This window comes from Eretmochelys imbricata, chromosome 7 (assembly GCF_965152235.1).
Source record: "Eretmochelys imbricata isolate rEreImb1 chromosome 7, rEreImb1.hap1, whole genome shotgun sequence".
Classification (NCBI taxonomy): Eukaryota; Metazoa; Chordata; order Testudines; family Cheloniidae; genus Eretmochelys; species Eretmochelys imbricata.
The window spans coordinates 85,889,006-85,913,160 of NC_135578.1; the positions used below are offsets into that span (position 1 = coordinate 85,889,006).

The window sequence follows — 24,155 nt, forward strand, 5'->3', positions numbered from 1 at the left end:
TACCTACATACAGAAAAAACAGGGTCTTCTTCTACAGAGAGACTCACAAAGTCATGGAAAACATGACAGAAATCCAATTTCAATGACAATGCATGCAAGATACAAGTCAACTAATTCTCTCAGCAAAAGTGTTTGACCATTGTTATTTCTACTGCAGGTGCAGTACAAAAAAAAGTATGTTCCTCAAAAAACAAAGTTGTGCTTTGCTTGGCATTAGGGTGATAATGTTAATCAGAGCAATAGTTGTGTGTCGACAACTCCAAAATCTCCTCAAACTTACCATCTGACATGTCCTTCAGGACCAGATTCTCCAGTTCACCCCACTCGGTGTTAAGTCGTTTCATTAACTTGAATGCATTTACAGGATGCCCCAAGAATCCTTCTGGGTCTTTTGTAGCAGTGTCTGTCAGTTGATCTAACTTCTCTGCCCATCTATGAAACATATATATTAGGAATAAGCTTAATACGGTATCGCCTAAATATTTTCCTATGTATTGTAAAACTAATGCTAAGCTACATGACTCTCTTGGCTCATAAAGCTTCCAGTACAAGTTGTTTATTTTTACTTTCTCTGTATGCAAAGTTTATCTGCAAGGAATCAAAAATGTCATCTTTCTCAGCCCTCCCTCTGCTGGTGTAAACCTTGAAGTAGCATCATTCTCATTATCCTTCAGCATTAAAGCACAATGCACCAACATAGGACTCCTCTACAATATGCAGGAAGAAAGGTAAATACATACTGCCATAGGTAGTATCTCAGCAATTCCTGTATAAAATTGTACTCAGGAATGAATAGTCCAATATAAAATCTTACCCAGGGTCTTGGTAATTTATTAATATGTAATGTTTAGATATATTTTTGTACTTTCCAAAAAAGTAGTTGAAAACACGTTTTACTCTTAACAGGGAAAAAATATCAGTGGCTAAATATTAAATTTTGAAAGTTAGTCACCGAGCATGCTCAACCCGGGCCATATATTCTGGTCTTTGCCAGGAAACTGTGCTCTAGAATCTAAGCTTTTTTTTTTTTTTTTTTTTAAATAAAAGCTGGCTCTCATGGTTCTAAATAAAACCTCCTATACAAGAACTGATTGCAAGCTGATGTAGCACTATATTCCTGTATCTGCAGGAAGCCTAAAATATGTATCTGTGAGAAGTTGTCCCCTATCCAGTTGCAAAAATCTCCAAGCTTCCTTTCAACAATTTCTACAGTGCAATGCTAAATAAAAATCAGTAGCATCTTGAAAACTGAAAGTATAGGGGCAGAGTAAAATCAATGTAATATGAAAAACAAGGGCTGCTATTACAAAATTTAACTTTTGATTCAGTAATTTCTATATTTTTATACACACACAAATAAAAAATACTATTTCAATATTCATATAAAGCTGCCAAAGAATTCCTAGTCTGCCACAGCAGAAAGCAGGGATCTTGCATAAACCTAGATCGAGACAGTAAATAGGCCTTATATTTAGACACACAAAAAGTAAGTTCATCTAGTTGACTCACTGCTCCTTCTGGGCTCTTGGGTAGTAAAAAAAATTCATTTGTATTCGATCCTCCAAACCTCTGTTGAAGCCCTTTCCTGCCCACAGAAGCCCCATGTTGCGGTGACCCTCCTCAACAGCAGAGCATGGGTATGTCTACACTTAAACCTGTAGTGCTTCAGTGTAGACACTACCTACACTGATGTGAGGGGCTCTTCTTTAATATGATCCAACACTTATGCCCACAGAAGTTCTGCATTAAAATCACAAATGAGTTTGATTCCATAGTTTAAATTCCAGGGTATTACTAATTAAGAGGTCTCTTGGGTTTTGGTACTGTTTCTCTCCCTCTCTGCGTGAAACCTGCAAGCTGCTAATTGCGTTAGTACATCCTAAGACAGAGTCTGTCCTCAAAGCAATACATTGTAACAACAGGAACAGCACACAGACTCCCCACCCTTTTGTTGTATTTATCTCGCTTTGTTAACAATTGTGATTAAAATAGAGATAGAGGATGTATGTGGATGGATGCTTGGTGTGGATAATAACCGAATGATCAGGGAGGTGCCAGTCCAAGAATGCAGTGTCCATCGGCCAAAGAACGCGTCAAGTGGAAACAACCAGAGGACCCCTAGGAGGGCAGACCGGAATCCACCCAAAAGCCTCAAAGATGGGAGAACCGAAGGCTCCGTGTTGTTCATCAAGAATGTGCCATCTGCTGATTGATTCAGCAACAGCATGATGAAGTAATTCCCATAGACTGGCATAGGAATAAATTCCTATAAAAATAGACTCTAGAAAGTGAGAACTTTGGGGTCTGATTCTGCAAACCAACTTCCAGGAGCGTCAGATGTGCATCTGACAAGGCCCTGTTCCCTCCTCATGTCCAGGCGCCCTGGCCAGTGGCTTGGCACGAGCAACTCTAAGGCTGGTAACTATGGTAACAACCTTGCAGAACATACGTGAGTGAGAGTGAGAACAAATGTGTGAATAAATATGAAATTGAATAGAATGTTCTAGCTATAACTGCTTACTATGATTCTTTCTGTATTCACAGTAAATGTGGCATTTTGCCTTTTCCCCTTTAATAAGATCCTGCTGGTTTTTATTTTATTGGTATAACATAAGTAATCCACCTCCCCGAGAAGTGGAAGGTAGGTCTACAGAAGAATTCTTCTGTCAAGCTATTGCTGTCTACAACGTGGGTTAGGTCAGCATAGCTACTTCACTCCGGGGTATGGACTTGTCACACCTCTGAGACCCCCAGGTATGGTGATGTAAGTTCCCAGTGTAGACCAGCCCTATAATTGGACATGGCTCTCTCCTGGAAGTGCTAGTGCTATTTGTCAGCCAATACAGGATTTTTAACATGCACTGTGCTTTTATTCTGTGGCCGGGGATTGAACAGGCTGCTCTGTGTAACGCTTCCAGATTTTAACAATGTGTTAACAAAAAAGACTGATAATGGGATTTCACTGAATTGATAGCATTTTTACTAGTATATAACCATTTTAAAGTTAATAAGTGGCTACAAACCATCTTTACAACCACAAGACTGGAGGCTGAAGCCAAGATTTCGTTCCTAATAAGCTTCCATACTGTATAAACCCAACCATAATCCACCCACAGATTGATGGGCCCTATTTTCCCAACTTCAGGAGCCAATGGAATGTATTCATTCCCTGCAGATGTAGAATGGTGTCCAGTAAGTTTTAAAGACAGGAAGTTTTTGTTTTAACTTGTACATCAGCAGGTTAAAAACCAAAGAATTCAATGTCTATATAACATACACATGCAGTAATGATGCTTATGTGATAAAGTTCCACTCCTTTGACGGTTTCATCTGCCCAGTGATCACTAATTTGTGGCTGTATGGCCTACTTCTAACATTTCAAACCTATGTATGACTTCAAACAGATGTATTTTATAAAGCCACAAAAATAAAGTAAATAAATAAATAAATAAATATAGCTGGACATAAAAGTTTCCTTCTTTAAGTTACATTGCTCCAAGATGTAATACAGGCAGTAATCTTTTGGACTGCTAACATAATGAATGGTCATAAAACTCATATCCCACCATGGCTAGGCTACGAAGAGATTAAGTTACATAGAAAAAAAAGTCATTTGAAAGCTAGGAATTCCCCTTTCCAGCGGGACAAGGTTCCTCCCCCACCCATCCCCAACGCTGATACATTTTGAGATATTGGGCCTTTCCCCTAAAATCTTTACTGTTGGACAAAATGTTAGTTGGTACAGTTTCAAAGTAGTTGTTTTTTATTTAAACCAACTCAGCTTTTATGAAAATGTATGGAATATTGTGACGGGTTGGATCACAGAAACCCCCTTGGGGTGGCCAGCTGATGTGCCATGACTACTTCTGTCCCTGCTTTCCCTACCAGCTTGGGACTCCAGCACCCTGTCTTGCTGAGTCACACACGCCCGCCTGCTCCAACACAGATCCAGGGTCTGACCCACATGCCCCAAAGCTGCAGACTTAATTGAAAGCAACTTAAGAAGTGTTCCTGTCTTTGACACTCAGATGCACAACTCCCAATGGGGTCCAAACCCCAAATAAATCCATTTTACCCTGTATAAAGCTTATACAAGGTAAACTCAAATTGTTTATCCTCTGTAACACTGATAGAGATACGAACAGTTCCCTCCCCCTCCAGGTATTAATACATACTCTGGGTTAATTAATAAGTAAAAAATGATTTTATTAACTTCAGAAAGTAGAATTTAAGTGGTTGCAAGTAGTAACAGTGAATTACCAAGCAAAATAAAATAAAACCTGCAAGTCTAAGTCTAGTACAGTAATAAAACTGAATACAGATAAAATCTCACCCTCAGAGATGTTTAAGTAAGTTTCTTTCACAGACTGGACTCCTTCCTAGTCCGGGCACAATCCTTTCCCCGGTACAGCCCTTGTTCCAGCCTAGGTGGTAGCTAGGGGATTTCTCATGATGGCCGCTCCCTTTGTTCTGTTCCACCCATTTATATATCTTTGGCATAAGGCAGGAATCCTTTGTCCCTCTGGGTTCCCACCCCTCTTCTCAATGGAAAAACACCAGGTTGAAGATGGATTCCAGTTCAAGTGACATGATCACATGTCACTGTAAGACTTCATTACCCACTTGCCAGCCCACAGGTATACAGGAAGACTTACAAGTAAAACACAGCCGTCTACAGGTAACTGTCCTGGCTAATGGGAGCCATTACGATTCCAAACCACTATTAATGGCCCACACTTTGCATAATTACTTTGAAATAACAGTTATATTTTATATTTCTAGTTTTAGATACAGGAGTGATACATTTATACAAATAGGATGCCCACACTCAGTAGATTGTAAGCTTTGTAATGATACCTTACAAGAGACCTTTTGCATAAAGCATATTCCAGTTACATTATATTTACACTCATTAGCATATTTTTATAAAAGCATATAGAGTGCAATGTCACACATATACAGAAGAGATGATGGCATGGGGTGTTTTTGTAATGACTTACTAGAATTCATTTGGGAGGCCTGTTGGACTAGTTACAGCTTACCCACACTGCAGCCACTGCAATATATATTAAAACTTTTTAAACTACAGCACATTATTATGTTTTCTCTAACACACACACACACCCCTTTGGTTTGCTCATTTCCTATCAGCAACGCATGTTTTTGAAAGAACTAGACTCACCTGGGAATCCTGCCAAGAGAAATCAGAATTTCTCAATACAGAAATTAGACTCACCACCATAAAAAATAATTAATAAAACAAAATGATGTCTCACAAAAGAGACATTCATTTAGGACAAAAATCTTGCAGAAATTACAAATTAATCTTTATCCCCATAGGCAATAAATTCCTGTTCAGCCTTCAGGAACCTTCTTGTACATGAAGATGAAATCACAATTAAATATTAGTGTTATGAAACCAGCTGCTTACTTTTTGATCTGTTCCAGCTTGCTCTCTTCTGCCTTAATATAATCTTTCAGTGATGTCACCAGGTCTTTTTCTGTGTTAATTAAGTCTGTCATGTGACCTAGAGAGGAAGTAATGATTTCAATTGATTATTAGATCTTCTTGATCCTCCTCATTTAGAGCAGTGTTTCTCAACCACTGGCCCTGTCTCTGGCCCCTGAGATCTCTCTGACACACCTTAGGAAGGCAGCAAGCCAGTCCCTGGTATCAAGAAAGTTGAGAAACACTGATTTCAGAGAGATTTCCCATTGGAACAAACTTGGGCACACAAAAAAGAAAACATTCAAGAACGTGTTTACTTGGCTGGACATTCTGTGGTGTTCTTATTATCCATGAAGAGGTGTTCAAAAAAGATCTCTCTCCTTTTGATGGAACTTACAGTAGAGAGACACAGTCCTGTGTTTGACATAGCTTGTTGCCATGGAAGTGAATGGAGTGTCACAAATTTAACATTATGACTAATTCAGGACTCATTTAGAAGAGAATAAAGGCTACGAAGGAGTAAGCTCTTGTTCAAATACATCTGGTACATAGCAAATATGGAAAGAATTAATTATGGCGATACACAAAGTAGTATTTGTTTAAATTGCTTTGCTTGCACTGACAGATTGTTTCTCAGCTACAAATTCATAAAGCAGTAAATCCTACAGGAAATACAGCAAACAGGCAGCTGAACCACTTAACCTTAGGGTAAATGCTAGTTTAACAAATGCTTCATACACAATTAAAACATCGAGGAAGAGAAAGATGGGATCCTGAAATGCTGGAATTGTACATCCTAATCAAGAGTTATTTCATGTACTCAATTCACAAAAAGCGGCTCTCAAACCAAAGTATGGTTTTGAATCCAATATCTGTAATAGTAGACAATGATTGTGTATCCTGACCTCTTGTCATTTTAACAGAACTGATTTGAATACAAATTTTCCCTCAAAAAGATAAAAAAAGCAAGCAGGGCATGTAAAACTATTGGTGCATTTAGAGCTATGCTAATTAATAGAGCACACAGCTTCATCTTTAATCACATCACCGCAGAGACAGTTCTGAAAGTTGGCAGACACAGCTCTGCAGTTATTCACTGTACATACAGAAGTAAATCTCACCAATTGAAGTGAAGAAGTCCATATGGGCATAAGAATGAGGCAGCAGAAAGCTCAGGACTAAAATACACCAAACCTTTACGGATGCCATAGTCCAATAGCTGTTGCCTCAGTACACACCTACAAGAGAAAGAGAGTGATTAACAGACTTGTATACACCATAGCACTTAGCCAGATTTTACCCCCACATCAGATAAAGAGGTTTTTTATTCACACAGTTTCACCTGAAGTTTGTATGGGGGTCACAGTTGTATTAAACAATTTTTCTCCCTATTAACACATTACTCTTTTGGAATTCTTTCCCTCCAGGCTGCAGTACTCTAGGAAGTAGAAATCCTCCCAAAGGACTGACAACATTCTGCAAACAGCACTTGTATTGCTCCCTTATACAGTAAAATGGAGAAAAAAAGAGACACACTAAGGAGGCATGTTTTCAGAAAGAAAACCTCTAAGAAGTCCCAGCAATGTTGAAGGCAGCACCATCATAATACAATTAAAAAATTTTTTAAAGCCCAAAAAATAAACAGAACTAGACAGAATCAAAAACGAATCACTATATATTGCATCAAAGTTAATTTTTCCAGTGTAAATACAAAATATCTGTTTTCAAACTGAGCCACTAAAACAAATGCCTATGGAATAAACATGATTGAAAGAGATCCCATATTGACAAATTCCATTAATAAATCATTCGTTCCCCATCATAACGTATATAATACATTTCTGAAGGCATACAGTATTTATAAGCCAGCTGATACCAGTTACTCACTAGAGGCTACTGTATTTCCTCCCATGAACTGCTGCCAAAGTTTTATAGCCTTTCAAAGTCCCGGACTTTCACCAGAGCCTAGAATTTTCTCCCTATAACTTCTTTCTGTGGGTTCAAATCAGGAGAGGAGAGGAGCAGGCTTGAGGAAAGAGAATGTGTGCTGTCCTCATCTTTCAGTATCCAGTAGGAACACCACTTAAAAAAAAAAAAAAAAGTAGTCCTAAGTGCATTTACCATTTCCACAGAGGAGAGGGTCTGCGAAGCACAGAATAGGCCCACAGCAGCTGACAGGAACAGTGAAGGCAGCACTGGCAACCGTGAGCTACTATCAGAAACTATTGGATAGCTATGAGGACCCCAGCACCAACAGAGCAGCATGGCGACTCAAGACCCTGATCTCCTGTAGAGCACCTGAGATCTACATGGATCTCCTGTAGAGCACCTGAGATCTACATGGATCTGTGAGATTTGGGGGCTAGAAATGTTGATGTTTGTACTAGAGCTGGGGAAAATATTTTAGACAAATAGATCTGTTGAAAAACACAGTTTCGATCAACTCAAAAGCATTCACAAATTTGACCCCATTAGCTTCATCTCGGAAAAAGATTTTAGGGCTAGCTTCAGTGGTGGGGGGGGGAGAAGAAGGGGAGAGAGAGAGCACTCACGCGTGCACAAATGACTCTACAGATTAAAAGAAGAGCTCTGTGAAAGCTGGAAAGCTTGTCTCACTCAACAACAGAAGTAGGTCCAACAACAGCTATTACCTCACCCACCTTGTCTCTCTGAAGCTGGCTCTTAAAAAACAACTGAAATGGACTTTTCTGATTTGCTGATAAATTCTGAGGACTTTTCAAACTGAGTATTTCCCCGATTTTTCACTTCACTGGCCAAACAAAAAAAAATTATTCACCCAAACAACCAGTTGGCTCTGCTAACAAGAATAAGCATTAGCATAAATTGTCACTACTGAACACCTGTTCTCTAACCAACTTGCAACAAGTACACAACCTATTATGAGAACCAGTGAACTGAGTCTGGGAACGAACATGGAAACTACACCTGTTTACACCAGGTCTGAAGTTCTCACCAGAGCAAAATTCTCCCTGGTATAATTCCCCTGAAGCAGATCGAGTTAGTTACATCAGAAATTAATATGCTCCCCAAATGACCCAGTTCCGTTCTCCTTTATTCACAGGAAGCCGCATCCACACAATTGGGACCCTTAAGGTGCCAAAAGAAAGTCTTCAGAGTAGAAACAGATTGCCTGGATGGTTAGGGGGTACATTTGTACTGTAGCTGGGAGCATGCCTCGCAGCCCAGGTAGACCAATTTAGTGTGCTAGCTCAGAGCTAGCATGAAAATAGCCGTGTGGACATTGCTACACAAGTGCTGATTCAGCCACCCAAGATCAGACAGGCTTGGACTTGGGCAGCTAGCCCAAGCTACTGCCTGTGCAGCAACATCTACACCGCTATTCTGTGCTAGCTCTGTTTGAGCCAGTGTGCTAAAGTCTACCAAGACTGGGAGGAAAACTCCCAGCTGCAGTCTAAACATACCCTTAATGTGACTGCTGAACTTCATATTTTATTTCCAAGGAAGTTCAGCACCTCCCACACATTCAACTGAAGCAAGCAAATAAATCTGTGCATTGATTACAAAGCACAAACAAAAAGAAAAGGAGTACTTGTGGCACCTTAGAGACTAACCAATTTATTTGAGCATAAGCTGTAGCTCACGAAAGCTTATGCCCAAATAAATTGGTTAGTCTCTAAGGTGCCACAAGTACTCCTTTTCTTTTTGCGAATACAGACTAACACGGCTGTTACTCTGAAAGCACAAACAGTTCTACTACACTATAAATATTTGCTAACTTTGAATTATCAGTACTTGGAATACACTGAACTATCAGTACACTGTATATTCATGCAAAATACAAGAACAGAGTTTTTTGTAAGTTATCTACTTCAAACAAATTGATTGGAAAGGATCAGATGTGTCTCCTATGCCATGTGCATGAGCTGAAATCCTTCCACAATGTCAAACAATATCACAATGAGGTCTTAGAAACTTCTAGACTGATGTACTCTAGCATCGAAGTTTTCCCCCCTTCACCTTCCCTCACAGCTTCTTCTAACAGTGTGGCAATCTCCCAGAAAGCTTCTGGCCCCAGCTGCAGTTGTATCCAACTCCCTCCAAACCCTCTCTCTCAACCATCCCACACTCTTTTCATTGCCTAGATCAGGGGTCTCAAAGTCCCGGCCATTTGCAGCCCGAGAACCTCCCCAACATGGCCCACGGAGCTCCAGCAATTTGGGGGCAGGATCTCTCCCTTGGCCCTGCCTGCCACCCCAGGGTGCTCCCCCGCCCACGCGTCCCCCAGGCGATTTAAAACGGCCCGGGGCCCCTCTCACCACTGGCAGCGCACCAGAGCTGAGCAGCTTCCTGCACGCTTGCTCCACATGGCTGCCGGCCCCTCCTTGCGGCCCCTGGGCAGGGCTGTGCCTCCGCGCACTGCCCCTGCGGCCAATGGGAAGGTGCGGGAGCAGTGCCTGGGTGAAACAGCATGCGGACGCCCCCTGGCCCGGCCCGGAGCCCCAGGTAAGTGCTGCCACCCCCCCCCCTTCCTGAGCCTGCACCCCCATCCCTTCCCGCCCCCAAACTCCCTCCCAGAGCCTGCACCCCCACCCCCAGCCCAGAGCCTGCACCCAGCACCCCCAGACCCCCTGCCCCACCCAAACTCCCTCCCAGAGCCTTAGGCAGGTGGGGGGTAGAGTTTTTTTGGGGGGTGAGGTGGAGTTTTGGGCAGCATGAGTGACATTATTGGCCTACTGGGAGGATTTGAGGACTGGCACTGAGGTAAATTGAGTTTGAGAGCCCTGGCCTAGATGGAATCTTTCCTGGCATCTCTGGATCCTCCCACAACCTCTATTACCATCCCAGAAGGCTTCCCTCCCTGCTGGAGCTCAGAGATTCTGAGAAAAATATCTTACTTATAAAACAGTAAGTTATACATGGTTTAAAGCATTCAAAATAGTGTTTTGTCTCCACTTCTTCTACATATTACTTGCAGTAGGATTGTAAAGCCCACCACAATTCCACCTACTCCCTCCTCCTGATCCCCAGGAATATCAGAAGATACTTTAAATGTTAGGTTAAAGAAAAATAACCTCTTCTTCAAAATGTCTTTGATGTGTGCGTTCATGTCATGGGAAACATGCATGCATGCATACACACACACCCCCCTCAGAACAAATGGCATATTACCAAAAAAAAAAAGTTAAATAGAAACTTTACTTTTCTCCTCTTTGCCATTTGAAGCTTCCAAGTCCTTCAATTGTCTTCTAATATAAATTCCAGACAGTTCTACAGTTTTCTCCTCTAAAATAGCTCCAGTTAAGATAGCAACCATAGGCGCCGACTCCATGGGTGCTCTAGGGCTGGAGAACCCCTGGGGAAAAGTTAGTCGGTACTCTGCACCCACCAACAGCCAAGCCCCTTCCCGCCCCCCCAAGTGCACCGCGTCCCCGCTCCTCCACCTACCTCCCAGCGCTTCCTGATGCCAAACAGCTGTTTGGCGGTGCTTCGGGACAGGGGAGGAGCGAGGACGTGACACACTCAAAGGAGGACGCAGAGAAGAGGCAAGGACTTTGGGGAAGGGGTGGAATGGGGTGAGGGCAGTGCAGGGGCATGGGTAGGGTTAAGCACCCACCAGGAACAGTGGAAGTTGGGGCCTATGATAGCAACCATCTCAAGATCACAATGACAAAGACGTCCTCTGTAAGCAAATAAATAGATTTTCTTTATAACAGTAAGTACTGCTCCTAGAGGAATATGGGTGTAGGTTTTCGTTGTTAAAGGAACAGATCCCACACTTAGGTCTGCATCTCTCTCGTACCAAACAGAAAAGGATTACATCTTTTTTAAAATAAATGCTATAAATATTCACTTTGTGCTCTACAGACTGATGGGAGATTGCAAGAGAGTTACTGTCAGAGTAAATTTCAGTGGGAGAGTATAGGAAAAGTAAGTGACCCTGTGAACAAAGTAAAATTAAAGCAGTTATAGGCATACTAATATAATGCCATGCCAGTTATTCATATCTTGTTTAACTTGTCTTTGTTAAGCTCCCAGAGTGCTCCTTAGTTCCTCCTGTTAAAAATGCAGGTGTGCTTTAAAGAGGCATAATGCAAAAACTGCTATTCAGATCTCCCCAGAGGGCTATATCAGAAAATCATGAGTTATCTAACTTGATAATCAGGGTTCAGTGTTCCATCAATTATCCTGTGCAGCTTCACTAAATATACTGGTAGAAAATACAGCATAGCAGTGAGGAAAAAAAACAACTGTTCACTTCTTGATGAAGCGTCTCAATTAGGGAGGTTTGTGCAAAGAAATCCTAATTTCTCTAACTGAATTTAGGGTTACCAAGGATACATCTCAGAAGGCAGTATAGTGTGGGTACCAGAACTTTAATTTTGAAGTTCTTTCAATCATGTAATTCCTTAGCAACCAGTTCCCCAACGATATACTGTTGTGTATTGTCTTATAAGCAAGGATCCAACTGCAACACACCAGTTCTGGTATCTGCACTCCACTAGTTATATACCAACACAATCTGATCCATTTGAAACATGGATGTAAAAGTTTAGGAGGTTGTTTATGGTCTTCTATGTAGCCCAATGTGCCAACAAAGGATCAGCTTTTTCAGCAACAAGGTAAGTCTTTCACCAAGTGAAATTTTTATCCAAGGCTTTATTCTTGACCCGCCGTGTGCCCACATTAAAAGAAACTAAGCAAAACTTTGCCAGTTCCAAACTTCCTGCTTTTCCAAACTTGGATTAAACCTTAGCTTGTAATAACTGCTGGGAGGAGGCAAAGTTCCACAAAATCCTCTTCCATCCAATCACTCAATTGTTTTTAATAGTAGTATTTTCTTTGGAGCGCCTGATCAGGCCTCCACTTTCCTAACACCTTTGAGAGAGATGAGGCTGGAGTTAATTCTTTGCTTAGTGGAAGTCAAATAATGTTTTTCACCCTATCAGTGTTGAATTTTTGAAGATGTGAAATAAGATACTTATTTAGCACAAATCACTGAAGTATCTGAGTGTCTTACAACCTTTAATGTATTTATCCTCACAATACCGCAATGTGGTAGGGAAAGTGATATTAGCACCATTTTACAGTTAGGCAGAAGGTCTGTCTACACATATAGCTATTCTAGTATAGCTGGTCTGCTTTAAAATTCATGTCTTATCTTACTCTAGAAAAGTGGTGCTCAAACTTTTCCAGTCATGCTTCCCCCCCACTTACCAGTAACAGAATTGGTCCATGCCCCCCCTCCATTACAGCATAGCCAAGGCTTCCTCAGCAGCAGAGCTTGGGCTGAAGGCGGAGCTGGGGGCGAAACTGGTCTGGGGATAGAGAAGGAATGAGGGCAGAGGTGGGCTGGGGCCAGAGCAGGGGGCAGAATGGAGCTGCAGCCAGAATCGGAGCTGGTCTGGGGGCAAAAAAGGAGTGAGGGCAGAGCAGAACTGGGGGGCACTCCCTCCTCATCCCCACACAGGGGCTGGCCCCAGCTCCACACATCCCCCCCAAATAACATTCCTCCTCCCTCCACACTTTGAGAGGCGCTGCTCTAGAATAACCTTATGGACAAATCTTAAGTGACTTGCCCAGATCATTCAGGAAGTCTGTAGCAGAGCAAGGAATTGAACCTGACTCTTCCACATGCTAAGCTAATGCCCTAACCACTAGACCACCCTTCATCTGACACGTCATGCTGCAAAATTTTTATGACCCCAAATTCAGGACTTGTAACAATACAGTATGATATGCTTACGTTGGCTGTTCAGCATCTGAAGGCTGAGAATCAGCTATTTAAAACACACCTCTCCCCCGATATAATGAGACCCGATATAACACGAATTCAGATATAACGCGATAAAGCAGCACTGGGGGCGGGGCGGGGCTGCACGCTCCAGCGCGTCAGCGTATCTGGCTCCAACACGCTGCTCTGTGCGGCGTGTTATGGGTGCCGAGCCAGGGCCGAGGGGTTGGATAAGGGGCAGAAGGTCTCGGGGGCGGTCAGGGGAGGGGGGTTGGATAGGGCATGGGAGTCCTGGGGGGGCCTGTGAGGAGGAGGAGGTGTGGATAGGGGTCAGGGCAGTCAGGGGACAGGGAGGTTGGGGTCCTGGGACAAGGAACAGGGAGGTCTCTGGAGGGGGTAGTCAGGGGACAAGGAGTGGGGGGGTTTGGATGGGTCGGGGGTTCTGAGGGGTCAGTCAGGGGGCGAGAAGTGACTATTAATAATGGAGATGCTTGAGGCCAAAGCAAAGTGCGATATAATGCAGTTTCACCTATAACGCAGTAAGATTTTTTTTGGCTCCCGAGGACCGCGTTATAACGGGGTAGAGGTGTAGTAATAAAGCTAACCCCAGTGAACTTTCCTGATATGAAGAGGCTTAAAAAGGAACAAGTCAAATGTGAAGGAATTCTTTAATATTTGTGTAACATACTTGGACATAAGCTAAAAGGGAAAGCTCAGGAGAATGGAGACAAGCTTTAGAACTGCTAAGGAAAATACTGAGGTCGAGATGGGAAATGATGGACAAGAAGCTGTTCAGACAGGAGAAGAAAAATCCTTTACTCGTGGAATTCTTAAAGGCAGCAGTGTTAAAAGGGTTGACATTTGGGGGGGAAGCATGGGCTGTTATAGCAGAAATAAGGGGGGGGAAGAGGAGAAATCAAATCAGTATCTTAGATGTTTCTTTACTAATGCGAGAAGATTAAGCAGGAAGAACTCGAAATACTAGTAAATAAACACAACTATGACATAGCTGGCATCATGGAAACTTGGTGAGAATACGCATGACCGGAAAATTGGTACAGAAAGGTACAGCTTGCTCAGGAAGGACAGCCAGGGAAAAAAGGGAGGTGATGTTGCCTTGTATATTAAAAATGTATACACTTGGACTGAGGCTGAGATAGAAATAAGAGACAGACTTGTTGAAAGTCTCTGGGTAAGGATAAAAGGGGTAAAAACCAAGGTGGTGTCATGGTAGAGGACTAACAAACCAGGAAAAGGAGGCTTTTTTTAAACAACTAACAAAATCATCCGCCCCCACCCCCCAAAAAAAGTCCTACAAAAAGTGGAAACTTGGTCAAATAACAAAGGATGAATATGAACAAACAACACAAGTATGTAGGGACAAAATTAGAAAGGCCAAGGCACAAAATGAGATCAAACTAGCTAGGGACGTAAAGGTTAACAAGAAAACATTCTACAAATACATTAGAAGCAAGAGGAAGACCAAGGACAGAGCAGGCCCGTTACTCAATGAGGGGGGAAAGACAACAACAGAAAATGTGGAAATGGCAGAGGTGCTTAATGACTTCTTTGTTTCGGTTTTCACCAAGAAGGTTGGTGGCGACTGGCCATCTAACATAGTGAATGCCAGTGAAAATGAGGTAGGATCAGAGTCTAAAATGGGGAAAGAACAAGTCAAAAATTACTTAGACAACTTAGATGGTTTCAAATCACCAGGGCCTGATGAAATGCATCCTAGAATACTCAAGGAGCTGACTGAGGAGATATCTGAGGAGATATTAGCAATTATCTTTAAAAAGTCATGGAAGATGGGAGACATTCCAGAAGACTGGAAAAGGGCAAATATAGCACCCATCTATAAAAAGGGAAATAAGGACAACCTGGGGAATTACAGACCAGTCAGCTTAACTTCTGTACCCAGAAAGATAATGGAGCAAATAGTTAAGAAATCAATTTGCAAACACCTAGAAGATAATGAGGTGATATGTAACAATCAGCATGGATTTATCTAGAACAAATTGTGTCAAACCAACCTGATAGGTTTCTTTGACAGGTTAACAAGTCTTGTGGGGGGGGGGGGGGGGGCCCGCAGGCGGCGGCAGATGTGGTATATCTTGACTTTAGTAAGGCTTCTGATACTGTCTCGCATGACCTTCTCGTAACAAACTAGGGAAATACAACCTAGATGGAGCTACTATAAGGTGGGTGCATAACAACTACTCTCTAGGAACGATTTTCCAATCAGTTATATCAGTGGTTCACAATCACGCTGGAAGGACATAATGAGTGAGGTCCCGCAGGGATCAGTTCTGGGTCAGGTTCTGTTCAGTATCTTCATCAATGATTTAGATAACGGCATAGAGAGTACACTTATAAAGTTTGCAGATGATACCAAGCTGGGAGGGGTTGCAAGTGCTTTGGAGGATAGGACTGAAATTCAAAATGATCTGGACAAATTGGAGAAATGGTCTGAAGTAAACAGGATGAAATTCAATAAGGACAAATGCAAAGTACTCCACTTAGGAAGGAGCGATCAGTTGTACACATACAAAACGGGAAATGACTGCCTACGAAGTAGTACTGCAGAAAGGGATTTGGGGGTCATAGTGGATCACAAACTAAATGAGTCAACAGTGTAACACTGTTGCAAAAAAGCAAACATCATTCTGGGATGTATTAGCAGGAGTATTGTAAGCAAGACACGAGAAGTAATTATTCTGCTCTACTCTGCACTGATTACGCCTCAACTGGAGTATTGTGTCCAGTTCTGGGCGCCACATTTCAGGAAAGATATGGACAAATTGGAGAAAGTCCAAAGAAGAGCAACAAAGTGATTAAAGGTCTAGAAAACATGATCTATGAGGGAAGATTGAAAAAATTGCATTTGTTTAGTCTGGAGAAGAGAAGACAGAGGGGACATGATAAGTTTTCAAGTACATAAAAGATTGTTAGAAGGAGGAGGGAGAAAAATTGTTCTTCTTAACCTCTGAGGATAGGACAAGAAGCAATAGGTTTAAATTGCAGCAAGGGCGGTTTAGGTTGGACAAAAACTTCCTAAAAACCGTCAGAGTGGTTAAGCACTGGAATAAATTGCCTAGGGAGGTTGTGGAATCTCCATCATTGGGGATTTTTAAGAGCAGGCTGGACAAACACTTGTCAGAGAGAATACCTGAGTGCAGGGAACTGGACTACACAACTTCTTGAGGTCCCTTCCAATTCTATGAAGAGATGAGGGGCTGTTTTTTTTGTTTTGTTTTTTAAAAAATATTCTCATCTCTACTCCAGGCTGGTCTACCCACAAAATTATACTGAAATAAGAAGTGTGAATTAAAACTAATTTGGTTATTTCTGTGCAAGTATGTATGCATGCTATTTTGGAATTAAAGTAGCTTAAACTATTTTAGTTAAAGTTGGTAATTGACCAACTTTAATTAAAATTAACTCTAGCTACTTCCAATTTTGAAACAGAAATGTCTACACACAGACTTGCACAAAAATAACTAAAATCAAATGATAAACAACAAGAGGTATGAATTAAAACTGATTATTGTAGAACCTACCTAGTGGCTCTAGTCATAGACTGTGATCCCATTGTGCAAGGCATTGTACAAACACAGAACAAAAAAGGACAGTCTTTCCCCAAGGGACTTACAGTCTAATTCTGACAACGAACAACAGATAGAGACCAGGATGGATAAAGAGTTTTAAATCTGTTTTTATTTAATTTAAATACAGGGGTTTTAAACTCTTTAAAAGTAAATTTAAAATTGACAATTATGTTAAGATCTAAATTTATTATATTAAAAGCATTCAAATTAAATAAAAAAAATATTGAACTGTACATGTTTGCTGCTTTGTTTTAAAAAAAGTCAGACCTGGTGAACTGGTGGAAGCCCCTGACTAAGCACCTGGAATCAGTTTGCTGCAATTCTAAACCAGATTTTCATTTCAGTTTATTCAGTTAGCTCAGTGCAAGGACAAGTTCATTCAGAAGTTAAGAAACCAATTGAAAAAGCAGGAAAGTTTGTTTTCCTTTTCCAACCTACGAATAAAAACTAGTGAGGAGAGGATGAAATCTACTAGTTCTAAAATCTTGAAGGACATGGTGACCAAAAAAAAAAATCACTTCAATTCCCTAACAGGTAGTAGTTTATTTAATAAATTAGTTTTTAATTTAAAAAATTGTAATTATTTTTCCTTACATATCCAGCACACTTCAGGTAATTTAATTTAAAAAAAATAAAATGTTGGGTTTGTGCATTTAATTGAATTTCCATTCAAGTAGAGCATGACACAAAGCACCAAAAAACAAAAACACCTATATAATTGCTTAAATAAATTAGTCCGGATATAGTATCTCTTCCCAGTTAGCAAAAACAACAACCAAATTTAGTGTAAAGGCTACGTTTAGTTGCAAATCTAAAATGGTTACCAACCAATGAGAATTTTTCTTTAGGAAAACAACCAAAAAGTACAAATGCAAAACTTGATTAGAATTGATTATTTTAAATCAATATTTCCTGTTTGCTGATTCAAATCATCATTAAAATCAGTTATTTAAAATTGCTTTGATTTAAATCAATCCACCCTGATATAAACTGACAGGGGAGCACAAGTAAACTATGAGACAATATTGTTCAGCTTCATAGGCAGTACAAGTCTGAGCACGGATGCAGTCTGTGACTGGGCTTAACTACCATCATCAGCAAGGCAAGGGACCCATATAGCGATGCTCCAATTTTTTTTAATTTCTTTTTTTTGGGGGGGGGGGGGGGAATCTAACCACTTCCTGGATAAAAGAGGTGGAGCTAAGCCATATAAGTAGACTGAGGCTTGGTCTACATGATAGACTTCGGTCAACATAAGGCAGCTTACATCCTTAGCAGCAGCAGGAAGCCCTGGGGGGCCGCTAGACCCCAGTGGCAGGGAGCCAGGCTCCCGGCGCAGAGTTTCAGGTGGAGCTCCCACCCACACTGCCCCGCTTAAGTCGGTGGAAGCCCGCCTGGTAAGGACACATACTACTGACAGAACGAGGGTAGTCTGGGCATGAACCACCATAGTAATAAGTTGATCTAACGTGCCTTGAAAGAACACAGCTGGAAAAAGACTGTAGAGGAGACCGGTCTCTCTGACAGAGAGGAGTCCTGATCTAGGGTCTGCATGGGTAAGGGAACTGGAGTCAAATACAGGAATAGCAAAAAACACTTGCAGTTTGGAGTTGAGCTCAGAATTGGTAAAGGACCTTTTGTTTAGTCCTGAACCCCAGAAGCAAACTGAACTGTTACATAACTCTGCCACAGGGTTGAGCCAAAAAGATCCAGTGCAGGAGTCTGGGTAAGAGACTGCCTGAGAGGGATCGCCATGGCTGGGAAAGTGGCCACCAGGAGGGAGTGCTAGAGGCCAAGTTTCCTGCAACTACTCCCAGTGGAATTCTGTGCCAAAAAATTATGTACACAATATTTTAAAATTCTGCAAATTTTATTTGTCAAAACAACACTATATAATCATGCCAGTTTCAATTATTTTGGCAATTTATTTCAAAATAAATATCAGCAAGTATGTCTGTAACAATACAGACAAAAATTCAAGTTCCCCCTGCCCAGACCAGCCACTCACACCCCCTCAGGCATCCTTAACTCTAGGGCACACCCTCATGGCTAGATGCAGAGTTGCAGGTACTCCTGGGGGAACTCTGTGCCACTGCACAACGCATTTTGCAGAAATTAGTGTTGTGTGTGCAGAATTTCCTTCCTCCCCTCCCCCAGAAATGGGCTGCAGAGCTCCTGGCTGCCACTAGCGGCCACTGGACCCAGCAGAGCCCAGCTTGCAAACAGAAGACAGCGCCAGAGGGGAGGGCGAGGGAGCTGGAGGGTTCCTGGCAGCTGCAGTTCCCAGCATGCCCTAAAAGGACACGACACCACACAGGAAACTCTGTGCAAGCCCAGGACCAGCATCAGGCTGTTTCTCCCTCTGGATCCCTGGGCTCTAGGAGGGTAGGAAGTGAGAGTGTGTGGGCTGGGACGGGGGCCCTACAGAGCTACCCTGAGGGGAGTAAGAGGTGAGTGTGTCTGGGCCAGGGAAGCCCCAAAGCTGGGCTCTGGGGGGGAGAGGAAGTGTCTCTAGGCGGGGGGCCCCCATGACTGGGCTCTGGAAGGGAAAGGACAGAGAAACAGGAACTCTGGTTTCTAACTCTCTGCTCCTGGGGGAATCTGTGTGTATGTCTTATTCGTTACAGACATACTTGCCAATAGGTATTTTGAAATAAATTACCAAAAACAACTGAAACTGGAGTGATTATATAGTGTTATTTTGACAAATAAAATTTGCAGAATTTTAAAATATTGTGTGCATAATTTTTAATGTTTTGGCACAGAATTCCCCCAGGAGTAAGATTTACACCCTGTCTATATTAGAGTAGTTACACCAATGCAAACCCCTAATGTAGCTACACTTCACAGGTGTAAGAGCAGGTTTCAGAGTAGCAGCCGTGTTAGTCTGTATTCGCAAAAAGAAAAGGAGGACTTGTGCCACCTTAGAGACTAACCAATTTATTTGAGCATAAGCTTTCGTGAGCTACAGCTCACTTCATCGGATGCATTCAGTGGAAAATACAGTGAGGAGATTTATATACACACAGAACATGAAAAAATGGGTGTTTATCATGCACACTGTAAGGAGAGTGATCACTTAAGATGAGCTATTACCAGCAGGAGAGTTGGGGGGAGGAGAGAAAACCCTTTGTAGTGATAATCAAGGTGGGCCATTTCCAGCAGTTAACATCTGGGGGGGGAGGAGGGGGGAAATAAACAAGGGGAAATAGTTTTACTTTGTGTAATGACTCAACCACTCCCAGTCTCTATTCAAGCCTAAGTTAATTGTATCCAATTTGCAAATTAATTCCAATTCAGCAGTCTCTCATTGGAGTCTGTTTTTGAAGTCTTTTTGTTGTAATATTGCGACTTTTAGGTCTGTAATCAAGTGACCAGAGAGACTGAAGTGTTCTTCGACTGGTTTATGAATGTTATAATTCTTGACATCTGATTTGTGTCCATTTATTCTTTTATGTAGAGACTGTCCAGTTTGACCAATGTACATGGCAGAGGGGCATTGCTGGCCCATGATGGCATACATCACATTGGTAGATGTGCAGGTGAACGAGCCTCCGATAGTGTGGCTGATGTGATTAGGCCCTATGATGGTGTCCCCTGAATAGGTATGTGGGCACAGTTGGCAACGGGCTTTGTTGCAAGGATAGGTTCCTGGGTTAGTGGTTCTGTTGTGTGGTTGCTGGTGAGTGTTTGCTTCAGGTTGGGGGGCTGTCTGTAGGCAAAGACTGGCCTGTCTCCCAAGATTTGTGAGAGTGATAGGTTGTCCTTCAGGATAGGTTGTAGATCCCTGATAATGTGTTGGAGAGGTTTTAGTTGGGGGCTGAAGGTGACGGCTATTGGTGTTCTGTTATTTTCTTTGTTGGGCCTGTCCTGTAGTAGGTGACTTCTGGGTACTCTTCTGGCTCTGTCAATCTGTTTCTTCACTTCTGCAGGTGGGTACTGTAGTTGTAAGAATGCTTGATAGAGATCTTGTAGGTGTTTGTCTCTGTCTGAGGGGTTGGAGCAAATGCAGTTGTATCGTAGAGCTTGGCTGTAGACAATGGACTGTGTGGTGTGGTCTGGGTGAAAGCTAGAGGCATGTAGGTAGGAATAGCGGTCAGTAGGTTTCCGGTATAGGGTGGTGTTTATGTGACCATCGCTTATCAGCACCGTAGTGTCCAGGAAGTGGATCTCTTGTGTGGACTGGACCAGGCTGAGGTTGATGGTGGGATGGAAATTGTTGAAATCATGGTGGAATTCCTCAAGGGCTTCTTTTCCATGGGGCCAGATGCCGAAGATGTCATCAATATACCACAAGCAGAGTAGAGGCGTTAGGGGATGAGACCTGAGGAAGCGTTGTTCTAAGTCAGCCATAAAAATGTTGGCATACTGTGGGGCCACGTGGGTACCCATAGCAGTGCCGCTGATTTGAATGTATACATTGTCCCCAAATGTGAAATAGTTATGGGTGAGGACAAAGATGTAAGAGCATTGCTTATGATGGTGCAATTACCTTGATCCAGTGTAGGATCAGATTATTAACACAGGTGTAAGCCCCACTTCAAAGCTATGCAGTGCATTACAGCTATGCAGGGAGTTTGTATTGATGTAACTACACTAGTGGAAATCTCTAATATATAGGCAGAATCTCATTTGCCAAAGGGATTCATAGCAAGCAGTGCAGAACAAACTATTTGCTTGAGACTGACATTCCTTCTGCAGACTCCCAGCCCCAAACGAATGGAGTGAGCTGGAAAGGAACACAGGGCTCCTTCACAGCAATGCACAGGCCTATTAGGCCACCCACCAGCTCACAACTGGACATTAAGAAAATTATTTGTAAAACATTTGATATGTTTACTATAAACAAACATCAGGGGGTTTCTCTATCATGTTTAGCTGGGTTAGTACAGTAATTTGCTCCGGAATTTTCCTATATTCATACAACAGTATTACTAAAAAGGTACATCTAGTCTGATATTTTCTTTTGCCTTCGCTCCAGCTTACATTACAGCCTGGTCTACACTTAAAACTTGGGTCAACCTAAAAACTTTGCTCAGAGCTATGAAAAACTTCACACCCTGTGCGATGTCATTAGGCCAACCTAACCCCCACTGTACATGCAGCCAGGTCGATGATAGAATTCTTCCATCGTGGTAGTAAGCGTGTAAGCTATAGTGACATACCTGCAAGCTCTCCCCCGCCAGCTAAGAGTAGCTAGCAGAAGCTGTGCAGCTGTAAGGTTCATAGTGTAGACCCAGCCTTACAAGCAGAAAAAAAAATTGTCTCTAGTGTAACCTATGTCCAGTGCTAGTTTGGAAAGTACTGCATTACAAAGTTAAGGTCAGAATGCACAAAGTGGTCTTTTTCAGGATCTTAAATGTGAAAATAAATTTACCAAGCCTCTCGCAATTAAACTGCTTGCCACAAGATAAAAAAAAAATTATGATGTATGCAAAGCTTCTGCTGACCCAATCATCGTCTACAACTCATATTCCCACTTAAACATAAGCTACAATTAAATCTAGTTCAATTTAAAATCTCATTTATATTTTGCTTTTAACAGTTATGTACATAACTCAAGTCCGTTAAACTGAGTTTTGTAGGAACAAAAGTACATTTAAAATTCTGTTTAGTCTCAGCTAACTGAGAGGGTAATGCAACTTTCAACTTCTCAAAATAAGAACTGCTTAGACTAGCAGTTCCAGATAAAATCACAAGTAGCTTGGAGTAACCTCTTTCTCTGAAAAAATAGTGACCAAAAATTAGAAGAAAGTAATCGGATTTGTGTAATGTCAGGTTTTTCACATCTGTATATTTTTGATTAAATTGCATGCTCTTTATTCATTTTATGAAACACTAACTGTAAATAGGGGAAAATGAAATAAACTTCTTTCCAGAAGTTTATAAAGCAAGCAAAAGGTTAGTGAAAGAATGCTACTGCCACGTATCACCCCCTCCCCCACTCACGTAATGGACATTTCATCTCTCCAAATTTCTTTCCAATGGGAATCTCAAAAAAGATCTACACCTCTAAAATAAACTAGAAAATCAAAGTTTTGTACAGTATATAAACCTTGCTTGCGACAACTAATTCTTGATTCTCATGTCTTTTCCACTGCTTGCAGAGATCACTCTACGGAGCTCAGCATAAAAACATATTCCTAGCATCTGATGCACAAATAAAACTAGCCCGAAAACTTATTACAAGTTTTTTCCCCTTCTAATTTAAAGAAACTGCTTTAAACAGCCCCAATGCAATTCAGTCTGCTGAAGACTGGAAATCAGGAGTTACAAGGAAAACCCATGTGTGTAACCTCCAGCTACAGTATTCTTGTTTAAACAAACATAGCTAATATGCTCTCTGGTGCCATGACAATGGGCACAGACTAAGAATATGGATGGAAAATCCATTCCATAACTGCACTTGACTAGAGAAGTCTGATCCCATTTCAGAAGTAGCAAACACGTGCGAATCCTGATCAATACGCAGATATGCTTCCTTCACGGAAAGAAGATTCGGGATCAGCAGGAGGACGGAGCTCCTAAAGTGGGTGGATGACTTCATCTGCCTGGACCCCCCCACCCCTTCCAGCTGGGCCCGAGAGGGGCTGCTGGCGCGGCTCACGGCCAGAAAAGACCCTCGGACCCGCTCCGGACCGCACAGGTTCTTTCGGGGCCCGCGAGCTCCCGCCGCTTTTAACACCCCCCCCCCCCGCCGGGTCCGGCCCGCCGCAGAACCCCCACGCGGGTGGAGCAGGCTCCTGACGACAACAGGCGAGAGGCGTGAGGGAAAAGCAGCCGCGGCCCCAAGGGAAGAGACTCCCCAGAAAGGCCGCCTCGGCGGGGTCAGGCCGCCCGCGGCTCCCCTCACGCCGCGAGGCGGGGCGGGGCTGCAGGTCGGGCGGCGCCTCACCTGCGGGAAGGCGGCTGCTGGCTGCTCCTGCTGGGACACGGCCCCGCTCTCCCTGCGCCGCGCCGAGCTGCGGGTAGACACGGTAGGACCTGGCGTGTGGCGCAGCCCAAGAGCCGCCTGGGCCTCTTCGGAATCTTTATATCGGCCGGGCCCGTGTCGCTCCGCCCGCCGATGGGGGGGGGGAACCCACAGCTGCTGGCCACGCTGCGTCTACGTGAGCTCAAGCACAGCAGCAGCGCCCTGCGCAAGCGCAGCAGCCTGTGGGGGGCGGTCACCCTGCAAACTATGTGGGCGTGGCTTGTTCGGGGGCGTGGCTACGTGCGCACCTCGGGCTGGAACAGTGGGCAAATTGCATGGTCCCCTGGCAGCTGCATAACCCCCCCCGCACGCCCCTTACCGCAACGCCACCCCAGCCCCTGATTGTGTCCTCTCCCCTAGCGCAGGCCCACGAGAGAAGAGTTAGGATTTACCATGGGAGCAGGATGGAGA

The 24,155-nt window shown here is 42.8% G+C and overlaps 1 protein-coding gene across 8 annotated transcripts in view; it reads right to left on the reverse strand.

The window, feature by feature from the left end:
- The window catches only part of P4HA1 (prolyl 4-hydroxylase subunit alpha 1), a 65,465-nt gene extending 41,597 nt beyond the window's left edge, over positions 1 to 23,868 (reverse strand). For 5 of the 8 annotated variants that reach the window (XR_013346665.1, XM_077822119.1, XM_077822120.1 and 2 more), the window contains exons 1-5: positions 23,667 to 23,868; positions 7,337 to 7,531; positions 6,571 to 6,675; positions 5,432 to 5,528; positions 281 to 432 (exon numbers count right to left, since the gene is read on the reverse strand). Coding sequence is in view for 7 of the 8 variants with exons in the window: in XM_077822119.1 (XP_077678245.1) it covers positions 281 to 432; positions 5,432 to 5,528; positions 6,571 to 6,675; positions 7,337 to 7,361 (379 nt within the window). In the remaining variant the exon portion in view is untranslated. Of the gene's footprint in view, positions 1 to 280; positions 433 to 5,431; positions 5,529 to 6,570; positions 6,688 to 7,336; positions 7,532 to 23,666 lie in introns of all 8 variants that reach the window. The other 3 variants (XM_077822124.1, XM_077822126.1, XM_077822125.1) reach the window with 3 other exon arrangements.
- Positions 23,869 to 24,155: the final 287 nt, after the last annotated feature.